Source organism: Entelurus aequoreus, linkage group LG17 (assembly GCF_033978785.1).
Source record: "Entelurus aequoreus isolate RoL-2023_Sb linkage group LG17, RoL_Eaeq_v1.1, whole genome shotgun sequence".
Classification (NCBI taxonomy): domain Eukaryota; kingdom Metazoa; phylum Chordata; class Actinopteri; order Syngnathiformes; family Syngnathidae; genus Entelurus; species Entelurus aequoreus.
Genome location: NC_084747.1, coordinates 12,409,938 through 12,426,589, shown reverse-complemented (window position 1 = coordinate 12,426,589; position 16,652 = coordinate 12,409,938). Strand labels below are relative to the sequence as shown.

At 41.4% G+C, this 16,652-nt stretch overlaps 1 protein-coding gene and 1 pseudogene across 1 annotated transcript; one reads left to right on the top strand and one right to left on the bottom strand.

The window, feature by feature from the left end:
* Positions 1–10,756: 10,756 nt before the first annotated feature.
* Positions 10,757–16,652, top strand: LOC133632410 (zinc finger protein 135-like). Its single transcript, XM_062024816.1, has 2 exons — positions 10,757–11,031; positions 13,756–16,652. The coding sequence occupies exon 2, from the start codon at positions 14,073–14,075 to the stop codon at positions 15,306–15,308; it is 1,236 nt and encodes a 411-aa protein (XP_061880800.1). The 5' UTR covers positions 10,757–11,031; positions 13,756–14,072; the 3' UTR covers positions 15,309–16,652.
* On the bottom strand, positions 12,578–12,686 carry LOC133633007 (5S ribosomal RNA; annotated as a pseudogene).

Below are 16,652 nucleotides of genomic sequence, written 5' to 3'. Positions count from 1 at the left end.
TTTAATTGTTAAATTTGTGGAAAAAGCTTTTCTCAAAATGTCAATTTGACTCAACACATCAGAACACACACAGGCGAAAAACCATTTAACTGTTCGATTTGTGGTGAAAATGTTTCTATTAAGAGCCGTTTGACTGAACACATGAGAACACACACAGGTGAAAAACCATTTAACTGTTCAATTTGTGGTGAAAACTTTTCTATTAAGAGCCGTTTGACTGAACACATGAGAACACACAGGTGAAAAACCATTTGGTTGTTCAGTGTGCTGTAAAAGGTTCCCACATAATGCAGCCGCAGTAAAACACATAAGAACACACAAGGGAAAATAACCAATTAGCTGTTTAGTTTGTGGTATGTTGCTCATATGTGGTGACATCCACCCTACCCAGGACCTCCTCACTGCTTCTTTCACAAATATCTGAGGTGTTCATACAAACTGGAATTATTTGGAGCATAATCTTATCTACTTATGACCCCATGTCTTCTCTGTATCTGAAACCTTCCTGAACAATAAGATAGATGATGCTTCAAGTGCTTGGTTAGTCTTTCTTCAGTCGAGGGACCTGGGGCCTCATGTGTCAAGTTTGTGCACGCTCAAAAACCTGCACTACGTCCTTTTTCACTGCAAATTTGAGATGCATCAAAACTGACGTTGACGTAAGGCTGGGTGATATATCAAATATACTCGATATATCGCGGGTTTGTCTCTGTGCGATATAGAAAATGACTATATCGTGATATTGGAGTATAGGTTCTCACGCAGTTGCTTTTAGCTGCGGGCATTACACTGCATGCTCTTCCCACTCTTTCCTGTCTCTCCTTCTCACAGAGACTTAAAACAAGCGCACCTTCTTACATACGTCACATACTGACGTGCGTGCAACGTCAAACGCTCTCGCGGAGCAGACAGGTAGCAGCATGGGTAACGTTAGCCGTGATGCTAGCGAAGAGGTGCGAGTGGTAATACGAGAGAAAGAAGGTGCGAATCTGGTAACAAATGAAGGAAGAATTAATTCCCAAGAAAAACAGCACGGGGTCCATCGTCTGGTGGTGGTTTGGCTTCGAGCGCGAAGATGTTGAACAAGTATGCGGCAAAAGCGTTAGCAACTTAGCAGCACTGCTAATTTGTAGCATCATTTGAAAAGTCAACCGCTAGAGAATGAAGAGTGCTTGAAACTGCATGTCGACATCTTTGTTCGGTGCCACACCAACAAAATGCAGGAGCAACCAGCACTGACCCAATTGAGCCTGGCGTCTTCCATTTCCACATCAACACCGTATGAAAAAAATAGTCAACAACAGAAGGAGATAACGTCCGCAGGAACCTACCACATAGCAAAGGACATATACTATTTGATTTCCTATTATGCAGCTCATTTTTATTTGACACTTATTGAAATATATTGTGCGACATCATGCACAAAAGTGCACTTTATTTGTTTTAAACTATTGTAGTGGCGTTCTGTACAAAAAGTGCACTTGAAAAGCCTACTGAAAGCCACTACTACCGACCACGCAGTCTGATAGTTTATATATCAATGATGAAATCTTAACATTGCAACACATGCGAATACGGCCGGGTTAACTTATAAAGTGCAATTTTAAATTTCCCGCTAAACTTCCGGTTGAAAACATCTATGTATGATGACGTATGCGCGTGACGTCAATAGTTAAACGGAAGTATTCGGACACCATTGAATCCAATACAAAAAAGCTCTGTTTTCATCTCAAAATTCCACAGTATTCTGGACATCTGTGTTGGTGAATATTTTGCAATTTGTTTAATGAACAATGAAGACTGCAAAGAAGAAAGTTGTAGGTGGGATCGATGTATTAGCGGCTGGCTGTAGCAACACAACCAGGAGGACTTTGACTTGGATAGCAGATGCGCTAGCCGCCGACCGCACGGATGATCGGGGGAAGTCCTTCGTCCTTCCGTCGATCACTGGAACGCAGGTGAGCACGGGTGTTGATGAGCAGATGAGGTCTGGCTGGCGTAGGTGGAGCGCTAATGTTTTTATCATAGCTCAGTGAGGTCCCGTTGCTAAGTTAGCTTCAATGGCGTCGTTAGCAACAGCATTGTTAAGCTTCGCCAAGCTGGAAAGCATTAACCGTGTATTTACATGTCCATGGTTTAATAGTATTGTTGATTTGCTGTCTATCCTTCCAGTCAGGGGTTTATTTCTTTTGTTTCTATCTGCATTTAAGCACGATGCTATCACGTTAGCTCCGTAGCTAAAGAGCTTCGCCGATGTATTGTCGTGGAGATAAAAGTCACTGTGAATGTCCATTTCGCGTTCTCGACTCTCATTTTCAAGAGGTTATAGTATCCGAGGTGGTTTAAAATACAAATCCGTGATCCACAATAGTAAAAGGAGAAAGTGTGGAATCCAATGAGCCAGCTTGTACCTAAGTTACGGTCAGAGCGAAAACAGATACGTCCTGCACTGCACTCTAGTCCTTCACTCTCACGTTCCTCATCCACAAATCTTTCATCCTCGCTCAAATTAATGGGGTAATAGTCGCTTTCTCGGTCCGAATCGCTCTCGCTGCATTGAAAACAATGGGGAAATGTGAGATGCCCTTCAGCCTGTGACGTCACGCTACTTCCGGTACAGGCAAGGCTTTTTTTTATCAGCGATCAAAAGTTGCGAACTTTATCGTCAATGTTCTCTACTAAATCCTTTCAGCAAAAATATGGCAATATCGCGAAATGATCAAGTATGACACATAGAATGGATCTGCTATCCCCGTTTAAATAAAAAACATTCATTTTAGTAGGCCTTTAATTCAGTGTTGTTTTGATATGTCGTCTTAGTGACATCATGCACAAAAGTGCACTAATAGCTTGTTTTAAAATGTCTCTGACAATCTTACACTTTCTGTTTTGGAAATGACATGAATGTTTGTGCCACTGCTTGATAACTGTTTAATAAATACAGTTGTGGTAAATTGACTTAGTTGTGGTTTCCCTCTCTGCATGAAAGTTTAAAATGAGAATATATTAATGCAGTATGAAGAAGAATGTTTTAATGTAGACACATAGAATCATCATACTGCTGTGATTATATGCATCAAGTGTTCATTCAAGGCTAAGGAAAAATATCGAGATATATATCGTGTATCGTAACATGGCCAAAAAATATTGAGATATTAATAAAAGGCCATATCGCCCAGCCCTACGTTGACGCATAAGTGATGCTGGGTAACTGTTTGCATAAAAAAACTGCCAACATTTACTCCTCAGACTGATTGATGCTGCAAATCAGAGACATTTGAACAATGAACCCCCAACACCCACAACCCAACCCCCACCTCCCTCGACATTCGGGCATAACAGGTTCAATACGGCCCGCGAGATGAGTTTGCGAAGTGTAAAATTCAGCTCTTTTTATAATGAAAGAAACTGCTGTTCTAATTCCAACCCCACTTAAAATGCAGCATGAGACACTGCACACTGACGTCTCACACACACCAGACAAAGCACTACACACAGCAGACACATAATGTCACAAGCTCCAGTAGCCTCGAACACAGAGCAAGACAAAGATTTAAAGGATGATACTAACATTGACATGAAAGAAGTGGTAAACAACATGCCAGCTAGCAGTGTGTACATGTCATGGTTGAGAGAGCAGCTAAAAGAGGACGCTGATTGTTCGGAAGTAATGTCATATTGTCAGAGTGAGTGGCCAGAATATAGTAGACTTTCAGGTACAGTTAAAGTATATTTGCAGTTCAGTTCAGTTCATTTCGAACATGCATACGATATAACACACAATTCCAGTTGTTTCATTACAGCACGTCCGAAAAAGAGTAGTTTTGGGATATAATTAAGATAATGAAGGATGAAGTGATTAAGAAATGTTTAATATAATTATGCTTGTGCCTCTCATTGTGTGTTCTGAGTCCAGTTGAAACTGGGTGAAAGTTCATGCTTCCAACTCTTATCTCCAACATTCTTCACTGGTCACTTGGCTTCTTTACCGAGGTCAGAAGGACAAACACCAGACGCTCAGACAAATTGTATTAGAATTGTATCCAATAGGGAATAAATACTTCTGATTATAAGTTTATGCATTGTGTCCTCTTTAAACATCTTCTGGCTCCAGATTAAACAAATATGTGGACAATAGGAAGAAGCAGAGTTTATTTAATCCTACCCCTTTTCATACCAATTTCCTTGTTCTCTGTAACAGAACAGTGAACAAATAAATAATATACCATAGTAAGCAAACACATTTTAAATACATAAATAATCTTTGTCTCAATAAAAAATAAAGGAAAAAAAAAGGGTTCAAGATGTTCATAATTCCTGTTTTGTGTACTTTGTGAACACTTGTAGTTTGAACAGTCTCTTAAAGGCCTACTGAAATGTTTTTTTTTAATTTAAACGGGAATAGCAGATCCATTCTATGTGTCGTACTTGATCATTTCGCGATATTGCCATATTTTTGCTGAAAGGATTTAGTAGAGAAAATCGACGATAAAGTTCGCAACTTTTGCTCGCTGATAAAAAAAAGCCTTGCCTGTACCGGAAGTAGCGTGACGTCACAGGAGGTAATATTCCTCACAATTTTCCTTTGTTTACAATGGAGCGAGAGAGATTTGGAGCGACAAAGCGACGATTACCCCATTAATTTGAGCGAGGATGAAAGATTCGTGGATGAGGAACGTTAGAATGAAGAACTAGAGGCTCTGACCGTAACTTAGGTACAAGCTGGCTCATTGGATTCCACACTCTCTCCTTTTTCTATTGTGGATCACGGATTTGTATTTTAAACCACCTCGGATACTATATCCTCTTGAAAATGAGAGTCGAGCACGCGAAATGGACATTCACAGTGACTTTTATCTCCACGACAATACATCGGTGACACACTTAGCTACTGAGCTAACGTGATAGCATCGTTCTCAAATGCTGATAGAAACAAAATACATAAATCCCTGACTGGAAGGATAGACAGAAGATCAACAATACTATTAAACCATGTACATGTAACTACACGGTTAATAATTCTCAGCCTGGTAAAGCTTAACAATGCTGTTGCTAACGACGCTAAGGCTAATTTAGCAACTTAGCAACCGGACCTCACAGAGCTATGATAAAAACATTAGCGCTCCACCTACGCCAGCCAGCCCTCATCTGCCCATTCATCAGCCTTCATCTGCCCATCAACAGCCGTGCTCACCTGCGTTCCAGCGATCGACGGCGCCACGAAGGACTTCACCCATCATCGACAAAGCTCTTTAGCATGAGATAACGTGATAGCATCTGTCTCAAATGCAGATAGAAACAAAATAAATAAATCCCTGACTGGAAGGATAGACAGAAGATCAACAATACTATTAAACCATGTACATGTAACTACATGGTTAATCATTCTCAGCCTGGTAAAGCTTAACAATGCTGTTGCTAACAACGCTAAGGCTAATTTAGCAACTTAGCAACCGGACCTCACAGAACTATGATAAAACATTAGCGCTCCACCTACGCCAGCCAGCCCTCATCTGCCCATCAACAGCCGTGCTCACCTGCGTTCCAGCGATCGACGGCGTGACGAAGGACTTCATCCGTGGGTTTGGCGGCTAGCATCGGCTAGGCGTTTGCTAAGTAAGTAGTCCTTGTTGTGTTGCTACAGCCAGCCGCTAATACACCGATCGATCCCACCTACAACGTTCTTCTTTGCAGTCTCCATTGTTCATTAAACAAATTGCAAAAGATTCACCAACACAGATGTCCAGAATACTGTGGAATTTTGAAATGAAAACAGAGCTTGTTGTATAGGATTCTCCGGGCTCCGAATACTTCCCTTGACCTCGTGACATCACACGCATACGTCAGCATAATAAAACGTTTTTAACCGGAAGTGTGGCGGGAAATTTAAAATTGCACTTTATAAGTTAACCCGGCCGTATTGGCATGTGTTGCAATGTTAAGATTTCATCATTGATATATAAACTATCAGACTGAGTGGTCGGTAGTAGTGGCTTTCAGTAGGCCTTTCTTTGCTTAATCCATTCCATAATTTAATTCCACATACTGATATGCTAAAGGTTTTAAGTGTTGTACGTGCATACAAATGTTTTAAATTAGACTTTCCTCAAAGGTTATATTTCTCCTCTTTTGTTGAGAAGAATTGCTGTACATTCTTGGCTAGCAGGTTGTAGTTTGCTTTGTACATCATTTTAGCTGTTTGCAAATGCACCAAATCGTTGAATTTCAATATTTGTGATTCAATAAATAAAGTGTTTGTATGCTCCCTATATCCAACATTAAGTATTATTCTAATTGATCTTTTTTGTAACACCATTAGTGAATGAAGCACACATGTGTAATTGTTTCCCCATATTTCTACACAATAACTCAGATATGTAACACTAGTGAGCAGTAGAGAATATGAAGTGATTTTTGGTCTAGAACATGTTTTGCTTTATTCATTATTGACGTGTTTCTTGCTACTTTATGTTGTATATTTTTTACATGAGATTTCCAATTCATTTTATCATCTATTATTACACCCAAAAATGTGTTTTCTTTTACCCTTTGAATATCTACTCCGTCTATTTGTATTTGTGTTTGACTTTCTCTTCTACTGTTACCAAATAGCATTATTTTAGTCTTACTGAGATTCAAAGATTGTCTGTTTTTGTCAAACCATCTTTTTAATTTGTTCATTTCGTGCTGTTGTATCATCTGCAAATAATACTAACTTTAAGTCCTTTGTAACTTTACAAATGTCATTTATATAGAAATCGAATAGAAGGTGGGCGGGGCAGGCTGGGGGGCGGGGCGGGGTTGAGGGGGGAGGAGTATATTTATAGCTAGAATTCACATTTATTTACACATATACACACACATAACACTCCTCTACTCATTGTTGTATTTGAAAGTGCAATGCTTTGCAGCCAGTAGCACAGCCTTTGAAGGAGCATAGGTATGGGCAGCATCTGTGAAATGTAATTTGCAGGAAAGGAGTGAGTTTAGGGTTGAATTGTCCATCCTCGTTCTATTCTCTGTCACTATCTTTCTAACCATGCTGAACACCCTCTCTGATGATGCATTGCTGTGTGGCACGCACAAAAGTGCCTTCATCAAATGCACCAGTCTGGAATCTTCCATCTCTCCCTAGCATACCCCTTCCCCTTCGAGCTGTCCTGGATGAACTGAAATTCTTGTTTCCAATCATTTTGGAACTTGCAAGCGTACTTCTTCTTCTTACTCGTCCTCGCCATGACTGTCTCTTTTTCGTTCTCCTGCTTCGTCTCTACTATATTTTTTAACATTACTACTTACCGTAGTTTTGAAGCAATGCATGATGGGAATCCGGATGTTGTGTGTCAGTGTATTAACGTGCCGGCTGGAATAAACACACACTGAGCAAAAGCTCCGTGCCTGCCTACTTTATGGGTTATAGATAAACATATGGATAACGGAGACATATATAATAGTCTCCTTCTTGTTGTGTGTGCAGTTGCGCACTGAGCTCCAAAAGCCGTAGATGTTATAACGTGACTGGGCCGGCACGCTGTTTATATGGAGGAAAAGCAGACGTGACGACAGGCTGTCCTCACTCAGGTCCGGCTGGAAATCAGGAGAAATTCGGGAGAATGTTTGTCCCGGGAGATTTTCGGGAGAGGCAATGCAATTCGGGAGTCTCCCGGAAAATTCGGGAGGGTTGGCAAGTTTGCTAAAGTCAGTGTACAAAAGTGAAAATAGAAGTGTTCTGCTGTCTATGCTTGCAATAAGAGCAATATTTATGTGAGCGTGTTTGTTTCCTCACTGAGTGCAGTTGGTCCGAGGTCGAGTACAAGTCATCGTTCAATGAGGATATTACTGATAAAAGTCAAGAGTAAAAAAACGTTTTTGTATTTTCAAAAGGGTGAAATGCTATAATGTTGAAAATGTATACTGGGGTAGTGTGAGTTTCACACTTTCACAAGACTTACTTTGTGAAACAACTTGCCGTTTGCTTGAACCCACTAAAAGACAGAATACAACATTGTCGATTTTTGTTTCATTTCTATCTCCAAAGTATTTTGATATCAACAATGTTTTCGCGATGAGGAGCACTTCAATTATGATCCAGAAATGCAAGAAAATATGAAAAGGGCCGCTAGTTATTTAAAAGGTATTTTATTTTTTAGATCGGAAGTTGCAAACTTTTGGCGCATGCGTAAACACATCGAACAGTGGCAAAGCAGAAAGTCCAAGATGGCGGACTAAGCGGCGTGGCTTTCCGGAGAAGTTTCACGTTTACGATCTTATAGATTCAAAAATAGCATCAAAATCCTCAACTATTCGCATTTTCTTAAGCCCACGAAACGGACTTTGTGTGTGGAGCGATGGCGTGTTACCTGAAGTGAAGATTGAAGACGTGATAGAAGATGGACGACTACTGCTATGCTAAGATGGCGACGTCCGCTAAAAGAGAACATGAAAGAGAATCAGCGCCACCAACGGAGAACAATCTGAAAAGCGAAGATGAAGGTGAGTGTGTTGCGTTCCCTCATTTGAAAGCTATTTGACTTCCAAGCCCTAAAAATAGAAATTAGCCGACTTTGTTGAACAATGTAAACAAAGAACCTCGATCCAAAATGTCGGAAATGTCTGTTAGAAGTTACCGCAGTAGTAAACAGTAGGCAAGCAACGATACTTGGTATAATCAGAATCAGAATACTTTTTATTGCCACCCCGGGTCCTGACTGCGGCGTGGCAAAGTTGGTAGAGTGGCCGTGCCAGCAATCGGAGGGTTGCTGGTTACTGGGGTTCAATCCCCACCTTCTACCATCCTAGTCACGTCCGTTGTGTCCTTGGGCAAGACACTTCACCCTTGCTCCTGATGGCTGCTGGTTAGCGCCTTGCATTGCAGCTCCCGCCATCAGTGTGTGAATGTGTGTGTGAATGGGTGAATGTGGAAATACTGTCAAAGCGCTTTGAGTACCTTGAAGGTAGAAAAGCGCTATACAAGTAAAACCCATTTATCATTATCATGGCCACCGGACCTGTGCCCCCCCCCCCCCCCTTCCACAAGGGAGAGGGGGGCAGAGGAGAAAAGAAAAGAAACGGCAGATCAACTGATCTAAAAGGGGGTCTATTTAAAGGCTAGAGTATACAAATGAGTTTTAAGATTGGACTTAAATGCTTCTACTGAGGTAGCATCTCTAACTGTTACCGGGAGGGCATTCCAGGGTATTGGAGCCCGAATAGAAAACGCTCTATAACCCGCAGATTTTTTTTGGGCTCTGGGAATCACTAATAAGCCGGAGTTCTTTGAACGCAGATTTCTTGCCGGGACATATGGAACAATACAATCAGCAAGGTAGTATGGAGCTAGACCGTGTAGTATTGTATACGTAAGTAGTAAAACCTTAAAGTCACATCTTAAGTGCACAGGAAGCCAGTGCAGGTGAGCCAGTATAGGTGTATATATACACTACCGTTCAAAAGTTTGGGGTCACCCAAACAATTTTGTGGAATAGCCTTCATTTCTAAGAACAAGAATAGACTGTCGAGTTTCAGATGAAAGTTCTCTTTTTATGGCCATTTTGAGCGTTTAATTGACCCCACAAATGTGATGCTCCAGAAACTCAATCTGCTCAAAGGGAGGTCAGTTTTGTAGCTTCTGTAACGAGCTAAACTGTTTTCAGATTGCACAAGGGTTTTCTAATCATCAATTAGCCTTCTGAGCCAATGAGCAAACACATTGTACCATTAGAACACTGTAGTGATAGTTGCTGGAAATGGGCCTCTACACACCTATGTAGATATTGCACCAAAAACCAGACATTTGCAGCTAGAATAGTCATTTACCACATTAGCAATGTATAGAGTGTATTTCTTTAAAGTTAAGACTAGTTTAAAGTTATCTTCATTGAAAAGTACAGTGCTTTTCCTTCAAAAATAAGGACATTTCAATTTGACCCCAAACTTTTGAACGGTAGTGTATATATATGTATATAAAGGTATATACAGTATAGGCGTAATAAGATCAAACTTTCTTGTTCTTGTCAAAAGTCTAGCAGACGCATTTTGTACCAACTGTAATCTTTTAATGCTAGACATAGGGAGACGTAACAAACGCATGAATAATGATCTCAGCGTCGCTAGTGGACAAAATGGAACACATTTAGCGATATTACGGAGATGAAAGAAGGCCGTTTTAGTAACACTCTTAATGTGTGACTCAAACGAGAGAGTTGGGTCGAAGATAATACCCAGATTCTTTACCGAGTCGCTTTGTGTAATGTTTGGTTGTCAAATGTTAAGGTGGTATTATTAAATAGATGTCGGTGTCTAGCAGGACCGAAAATCCGCAGTTCCGTTTTTTTGGCGTTGAGTTGCAAAAAGTTAGTGGACATCCATTGTTTAATTTCATTAAGACACGCCTCCAGCTGACTACAATCCGGCGTGTTGGTCAGCTTTAGGGGCATGTAGAGTTAAATGTGTCATCAGCAGTGAAACCTAACACCGTATTTGCGTATGATGTCCTGCAGGGTGCAGGGCCAAAAACCGAACCCTGGGTAACTCTGCACATTACCTTAACATAGTCTTTAGTCATTTACGAGTTATAATCAGTGATGGGCAGTAGTGCACAACAAATAGCGAGGCTATGTCGCTTAACTACAGTTCCCAGTAGCGTGGCGTTAGCTGCGATCCTTTTCTGAACCCGTAGTGATACCGAACAACTCTACTACACACACACACACAGTACATAGAAGAAAGTGTGCTTTTGTTGTTTGTGTCTTGCAGACGTCCAGCAGCTGATCTGTAATCCAGAAGAAGTTTCCCCTCAGTTAGGGGGGAGCTCCACTTTGAAGCAGGAGACTCCACAACCACCCTGCATTAAAAAGGAAGAGGAGGAACTCTGCATCACTCAGGAGGGAGAGTGTCTTCTAGGACGAGAGGAAGCTGATTACACCAAGTTTCCACTGAGTATTCTCTCTGTGAAGACTGAAGATGATGAAGAGAAACCACCAGACGAAGACGAGGTTGAAGAACCTTTGAGCAGCGATAAAGACTGTGAAGGTAAAAATGTTCGAGCTGCTCAGTTTGTGGCAAAAGCTTTTCTCAAAAAAGCTCTTTGACTCGACACATGAGAACACACACAGGTGAAAAAACATTTAATTGTCCAGTTTGTGGCAAAAGCTTTTCTTGAAATACCTATTTGACGCGACACATGAGAACACACACAAGAGAAAAAAAAATAATTGTTCAGTCTGTGGCGAAAGCTTTTCTCAAAATAGCTCTTTGACTCAACACATGAGAAAAAACACAGATGAAAAACCATATAAGTGTTCAATCAATCAAAGTTTATTTATATATTCCTTAATCACACATTTCTCAAAGGGCTGCACAAGCCACAACGACATCCTAGGCTCAGATCCCACATCAGGGCAAGGAAAAAGTCAACCCAATGGGAACAACGAGAAACCTTTGAGACCGGTGCAATGGACATAAAGTGGATCTAGTTAATAGTGTGAGAGTCCAGTCCATAGTGGATCTAGTTAATAGTGTGAGAGTCCAGTCCATAGTGGGGCCAGCAGGAGATCATCTTGAATGGAGACAAGTCAGCAGCGCAGAGACGTCCCCAACTGATGCACAGATGAGTGGTCCACCCCGGGTCCCGACTTGGAACAGCTAGTGCCTCATCTGGGGTCACCTAATAACCTCTCCACGCAGGAGAGGGGGGCAGAGCAGAAAAGAGAGGGCAGATCAACTGGTCTAAAAGGGAGGTCTATTTAAAAGCGAGCGTTTACAAATGAGTTTTAACCCTCCTGTTGAAGCGAGACTAATCTGCTATACCTCTCATCATTGCCTCTCGCAGGCAGGAGGCCAGAGACAAGTACTCGATGCCTAGACATCTTTCTAGCGAGATTACAAGTCCTAGCTATGTTCCTCTTTGTAATCTCTGACTGGCTCATCCTAGTGTCATTGGAGCCAACGTGTACAACTATGTTTGCGTAGCTGTCGTGGTGCAATTGGCCTGTCGTACAAGTTTACTAGGCCTGCTGCGAGTTAGCTCCCTAAGATTAGCTTCAATGTCAGGTGCTCTGACCTTGGGAATACACTTAATTATGGCTGGTTTGCTAAGTTGTTTGTTTTGGGTGATGGAGACCCCTATGACTATGTGGGCTCTGTACCGAGGATCTCGTTGTGGCTTGTGCAGCCCTTTGAGACACTTGTGATTTAGGGCTATATAAATAAACATTGATTGATTGATTGATTGATGATATGACTAAGGTTGCCCGGTAGCCTGGGGTGTAGGACTAGCTAAAAGGCTAACTCTATTATGCGTCTCAACCGGTTCACCTTTGCTTGTAGGCCGCTTAGGGCTGCTACAAACTGGGCTAGTCAGCTCGCTACAGCTAATGCTAGTGTCCGCCGCGTCTAAAGTTACGAAATTACTCTGCTCTAGTCGGCGGACAAGGTCCTCTAGTAGGGCCGACCTATCCATGAGAACGGTGCACGAAGAGCAGGGAGTCATACTCATGTTGTTTCTTTCACCGAGTCGAGTTCTTGCTTTCTTCGGTGGTCGTAACGTGTGGCAGCAGGTTCCTACAGACCGCGCTCAAGCTTACAGCACCTGGTATTCCCAGGCGGTCTCCCATCCAAGTACTTACCAGTCCCGACCCTGCTTAACTTCCGAGATCGGGCGTGCTCAAGGTAGTAATGCTGCAAGTCATTAGTTGACTGCTAATTGGGCAGTTTTAACTGCGCTAATATTTGGCATCAAGCCAAGCAGCTGTGTGCTCGTCTACGTATCTACATGTGCACAGCAGGGGAGCTGGTTAACTTATGAGAGTAGTATGTGTGTTTGTGAGAATGTCAACGTGTTGTCTGAGTGACGTCAGTGAGTGAGCGGGCGAGTAAAGAGAGAGCAGCAGGACAGGTGTAACAACTACATTATACCTGTCACTATTTAAACTCCTTGTGCAGATCTGAATGCTTATTATTTAAATGTTGACCTAAGTCTGAAGCAAAGGTGGTAATACTAATCACCACATTTGGCAAGGCGTGTTTTAAAGCAGCTGTTGTGAGAGTAGTGTATGTGTGTGTGCACCTTTAAGAGTGGCAGTATGTGGGGTGAGTGATGTGAGTAAGTGAGTGGGCAAGTAAGGAGAGGTAGTGGTAGCATGTGCAGGAGTGTTAATAGCATGGTGGATGTCCGGTTGTGCCCTGTGGAAATAATAAATAAAAGTGAGCAAGTTGTAACTAATCGACGGCCTCGTCCTTCCGACCAAAGAGCGGAGCTTTATGGACCCAGTGTTACCCCGACAAAACACAGGCCCTGGAGGGAACGTGTCCCCTGCGCTCCTCGACCACGGTCTTGGAGCCCACAAACAGGAAAGGTGTAAAGCAACCCTTGCAGAGCGGCTCCCTTTTTAAAGTGTCACCTTTATTGTTAGTTTAGAAGCCCAAATACCTCCATATTGCACTTCACGCACCCTCTTTATTAACCAGTAGAATTGTCCTTTGTTGCCTTTCTTCCTCTCCACCATGTTATTGCTTGTATGCACTTTGTGTGTGCGTTTTGACACACTCAACATCATGCGCCTCGGCTCTGAAGTCACCGCCACACAGCAGCTTTCAGATGAAAAAATGGTACCAGTACTTTTCAAAGGTGGTATAGTACAGATTTCAATTAATTAGTAGCACGATACTTTATTAGTATTAGTATACTGTACAACCCTACTACACACACATACAGTACATAGAAGAAAGTTTGTTTTTGTTGTTTGTGTCTTGCAGACGTCCAGCAGCTGATCGGTAATCCAGAAGAAGTTTCCCCTCAGTTTGGGGGGAGCTCCACTTTGAAGCAGGAGACTCCACAACCACCCTGCATTAAAAAGGAAGAGGAGGAACTCTGCATCACTCAGGAGGGAGAGTGTCTTCTAGGACGAGAGGAAGCTGATTACACCAAGTTTCCACTGAGTATTCTCTCTGTGAAGACTGAAGATGATGAAGAGAAACCACAAGTAGACAACCTCTTAGCGCCACTATCAGATAGTGAGGCTGAAGATGAGGTTGAAGAACCTTTGAGCAGCGATACAGACTGTGAAGGTGATATGAAGACTCACATTGACAACAAACACTCTGAATGCTCTTCAAAGAAGAGAGGTAAAACATGTTTGAGCTGCTCAGTTTGTGCTAAAAGTTTTGCTAAAAAGAGCAATTTGACTCAACACATGAGAACACACACAGGTGAAAAACCATTTAATTGTTCAGTTTGTGGAAAAAGCTTTTCTCAAAATTGCAGTTTGACTGCACACATGAAAACACACACAGGTGAAAAACCATTTGAATGTTTAGTTTGTGGCAAAAGCTTTGCATTAAATAGCCGTTTGACTCAACACATGAGAACACACATAGGTGAAAAAACATTTTATTGTTCAGTTTGTGGTAAAAGCTTTAATCAAAATAGCAGTTTGGCTCAACACATGAGAACACACACAGGTGAGAAACCATTTAAATGTTTAGTTTGTGGCAAAAGCTTTTCTCTAAATTGCCGTTTGACTCAACACATGAGAACACACACAGGTGAAAAAACATTTAATTGTGCAGTTTGTGGAAAAAGCTTTTCTCAAAATAGCTATTTGACTGAACACATGAGAACACACACAGGTGAAAAACCTTTTAATTGTTTAGTTTGTGGAAAAAGCTTTTCTCAAAATAGGACTTTGACTAAACACATGAAAACACACACAGGTGAAAAAACATTTCATTGTTCAGTTTGTGGCAAAGGCTTTTCTCAAAATGTCCATTTGACTCAACACATGACAACACACACAGGTGAAAAACCATTTAATTGTTCAGTTTGTGGCAAAAGCTTTTCTCACAATTGCAATTTGACTCAACACATGAGAACACACACAGGTGAAAAACCATTTAATTGTTCAGTTTGTGGCAAAAGATTTTATCGAAATTGCCGTTTGACTCAACACATGAAAACACACACAGGTGAGAAACCATTTAAATGTTTAGTTTGTGGCAAACGCTTTTCTCAAAATTGCCGTTTGACTCTACACATGAGAACACACACAGGTGAAAACACATGTAATTGTTCAATTTGTGGCAAAATCTTTTCTCGGAATAGCTCTTTGACCGAACACATGAGAAGACACACAGGTGAAAAACCATTTAACTGTTCGGTTTGTGGTGAAAACTTTTCTATTAAGAGCCAATTGACTGAACACATAAGAACACACACAGGTGAAAAACCATTTAGTTGTTCAGTGTGCTCTAAAAGGTTTCCACATAATGCAGACGCAGTAAAACACATAAGAACACACAAGGGAAAATAACCAATTAGCTGTTTAGTTTGTGGTACGTTGCTCATATGTGGTGACATCCACCCTACCCAGGACCTCCTCACTGCTTCTTTCACAAATATCTGAGGTATTCATACAAACTTGGATTATTTGGAGCATAATGTTATGTACTCATGACCCCATGTCTTCTCTGTATCTGAAACCTTCCTGAACAGTAAGATAGTTGATGCTTCAAGTGCTTGGTTACTCCTTCTTCAGTCCAGGGACCTGGGGCCTCATGTGTCAAGTTTGTGCACGCTCAAAAACCTGCACTACACCCTTTTTCACTGCAAAGTTGAGATGTATCAAAACTGACGTTGACGCATAAGTGATGCTGGGTAGCTGTTTGCATAACAAACTGCCAACTTTTACTCCTCAGACTGATCGATGTGCAAATCAGAGACATATGAACAATTAACCCCCAAAACCCACAACCCAACCCCCACCTCCCTCGACATTCGGGCATAACCGGTTCAATCCGGCCCGCGAGATGAGTTTGCGAAGTGCAAAATTCAGCTGCATTTTTTAATGAAAGAAGCTGCGGTTGTAATTGTGTCCACTGGATGTCGCAATAGCAATTCTGTTAGGCAAGCAAATAGATTATACCAAGGCAAGCAAGTACACCAAGAAAGAGGTACACGACTCCTCCCCCTCAACCAAACGTAAAACAGGAGTAAAATAACCAATCAGTAACTCTTTTTCAAATGCAGCATGAGACACTGCACACTGATGTAGTTCTGTGAAAATGATTGTCTTCTGTGCAAATGTAAAGAAAGTGAACAGTGTGTGATTTACTGCAATACTGTCAGTCTTTTAACTTTTTATTTTTGCTTTGTTGAAATTGTTCACACATTGCACAGCTTTTATTTTTCTATCAATACACATTATGTCAAGAAGACAGGAAGTAACTCAACACTCTTGAATAGTTTCTACCTCAGTTTGTATGGTTTGTTGGGTTAGCACAGGATTAATATGTGGAAATGACAAATGAGGTAGTTGATAAATAGAATAGTTTTTATTCATGCTTTATTTAGTTTTTTGTTCAACCCTAGATGGGCTGTGACTTAAAGTTAAATTGCTTTGTACAAACACTGAGATTAAGTCCAAGTTCATTGTGTTCTTCATGGTGTTTCTGAAAATGCACCATTTGTTTCCTCTAAATGTTTAACTAACTTGAAGTGTTTTGTCAAGAGGATTATTTGTGATATGTACATTTTCAGAATGTGCTTGTTCTATTTTGGGCCGAAGTAAAATAAAAATAACAATCTGAAGTTGTCGTGGTCGTATTTTTGATGAGGTGGCGACTTGTCCAGGGTGTACCCCGCCTTCCGCCCGAAT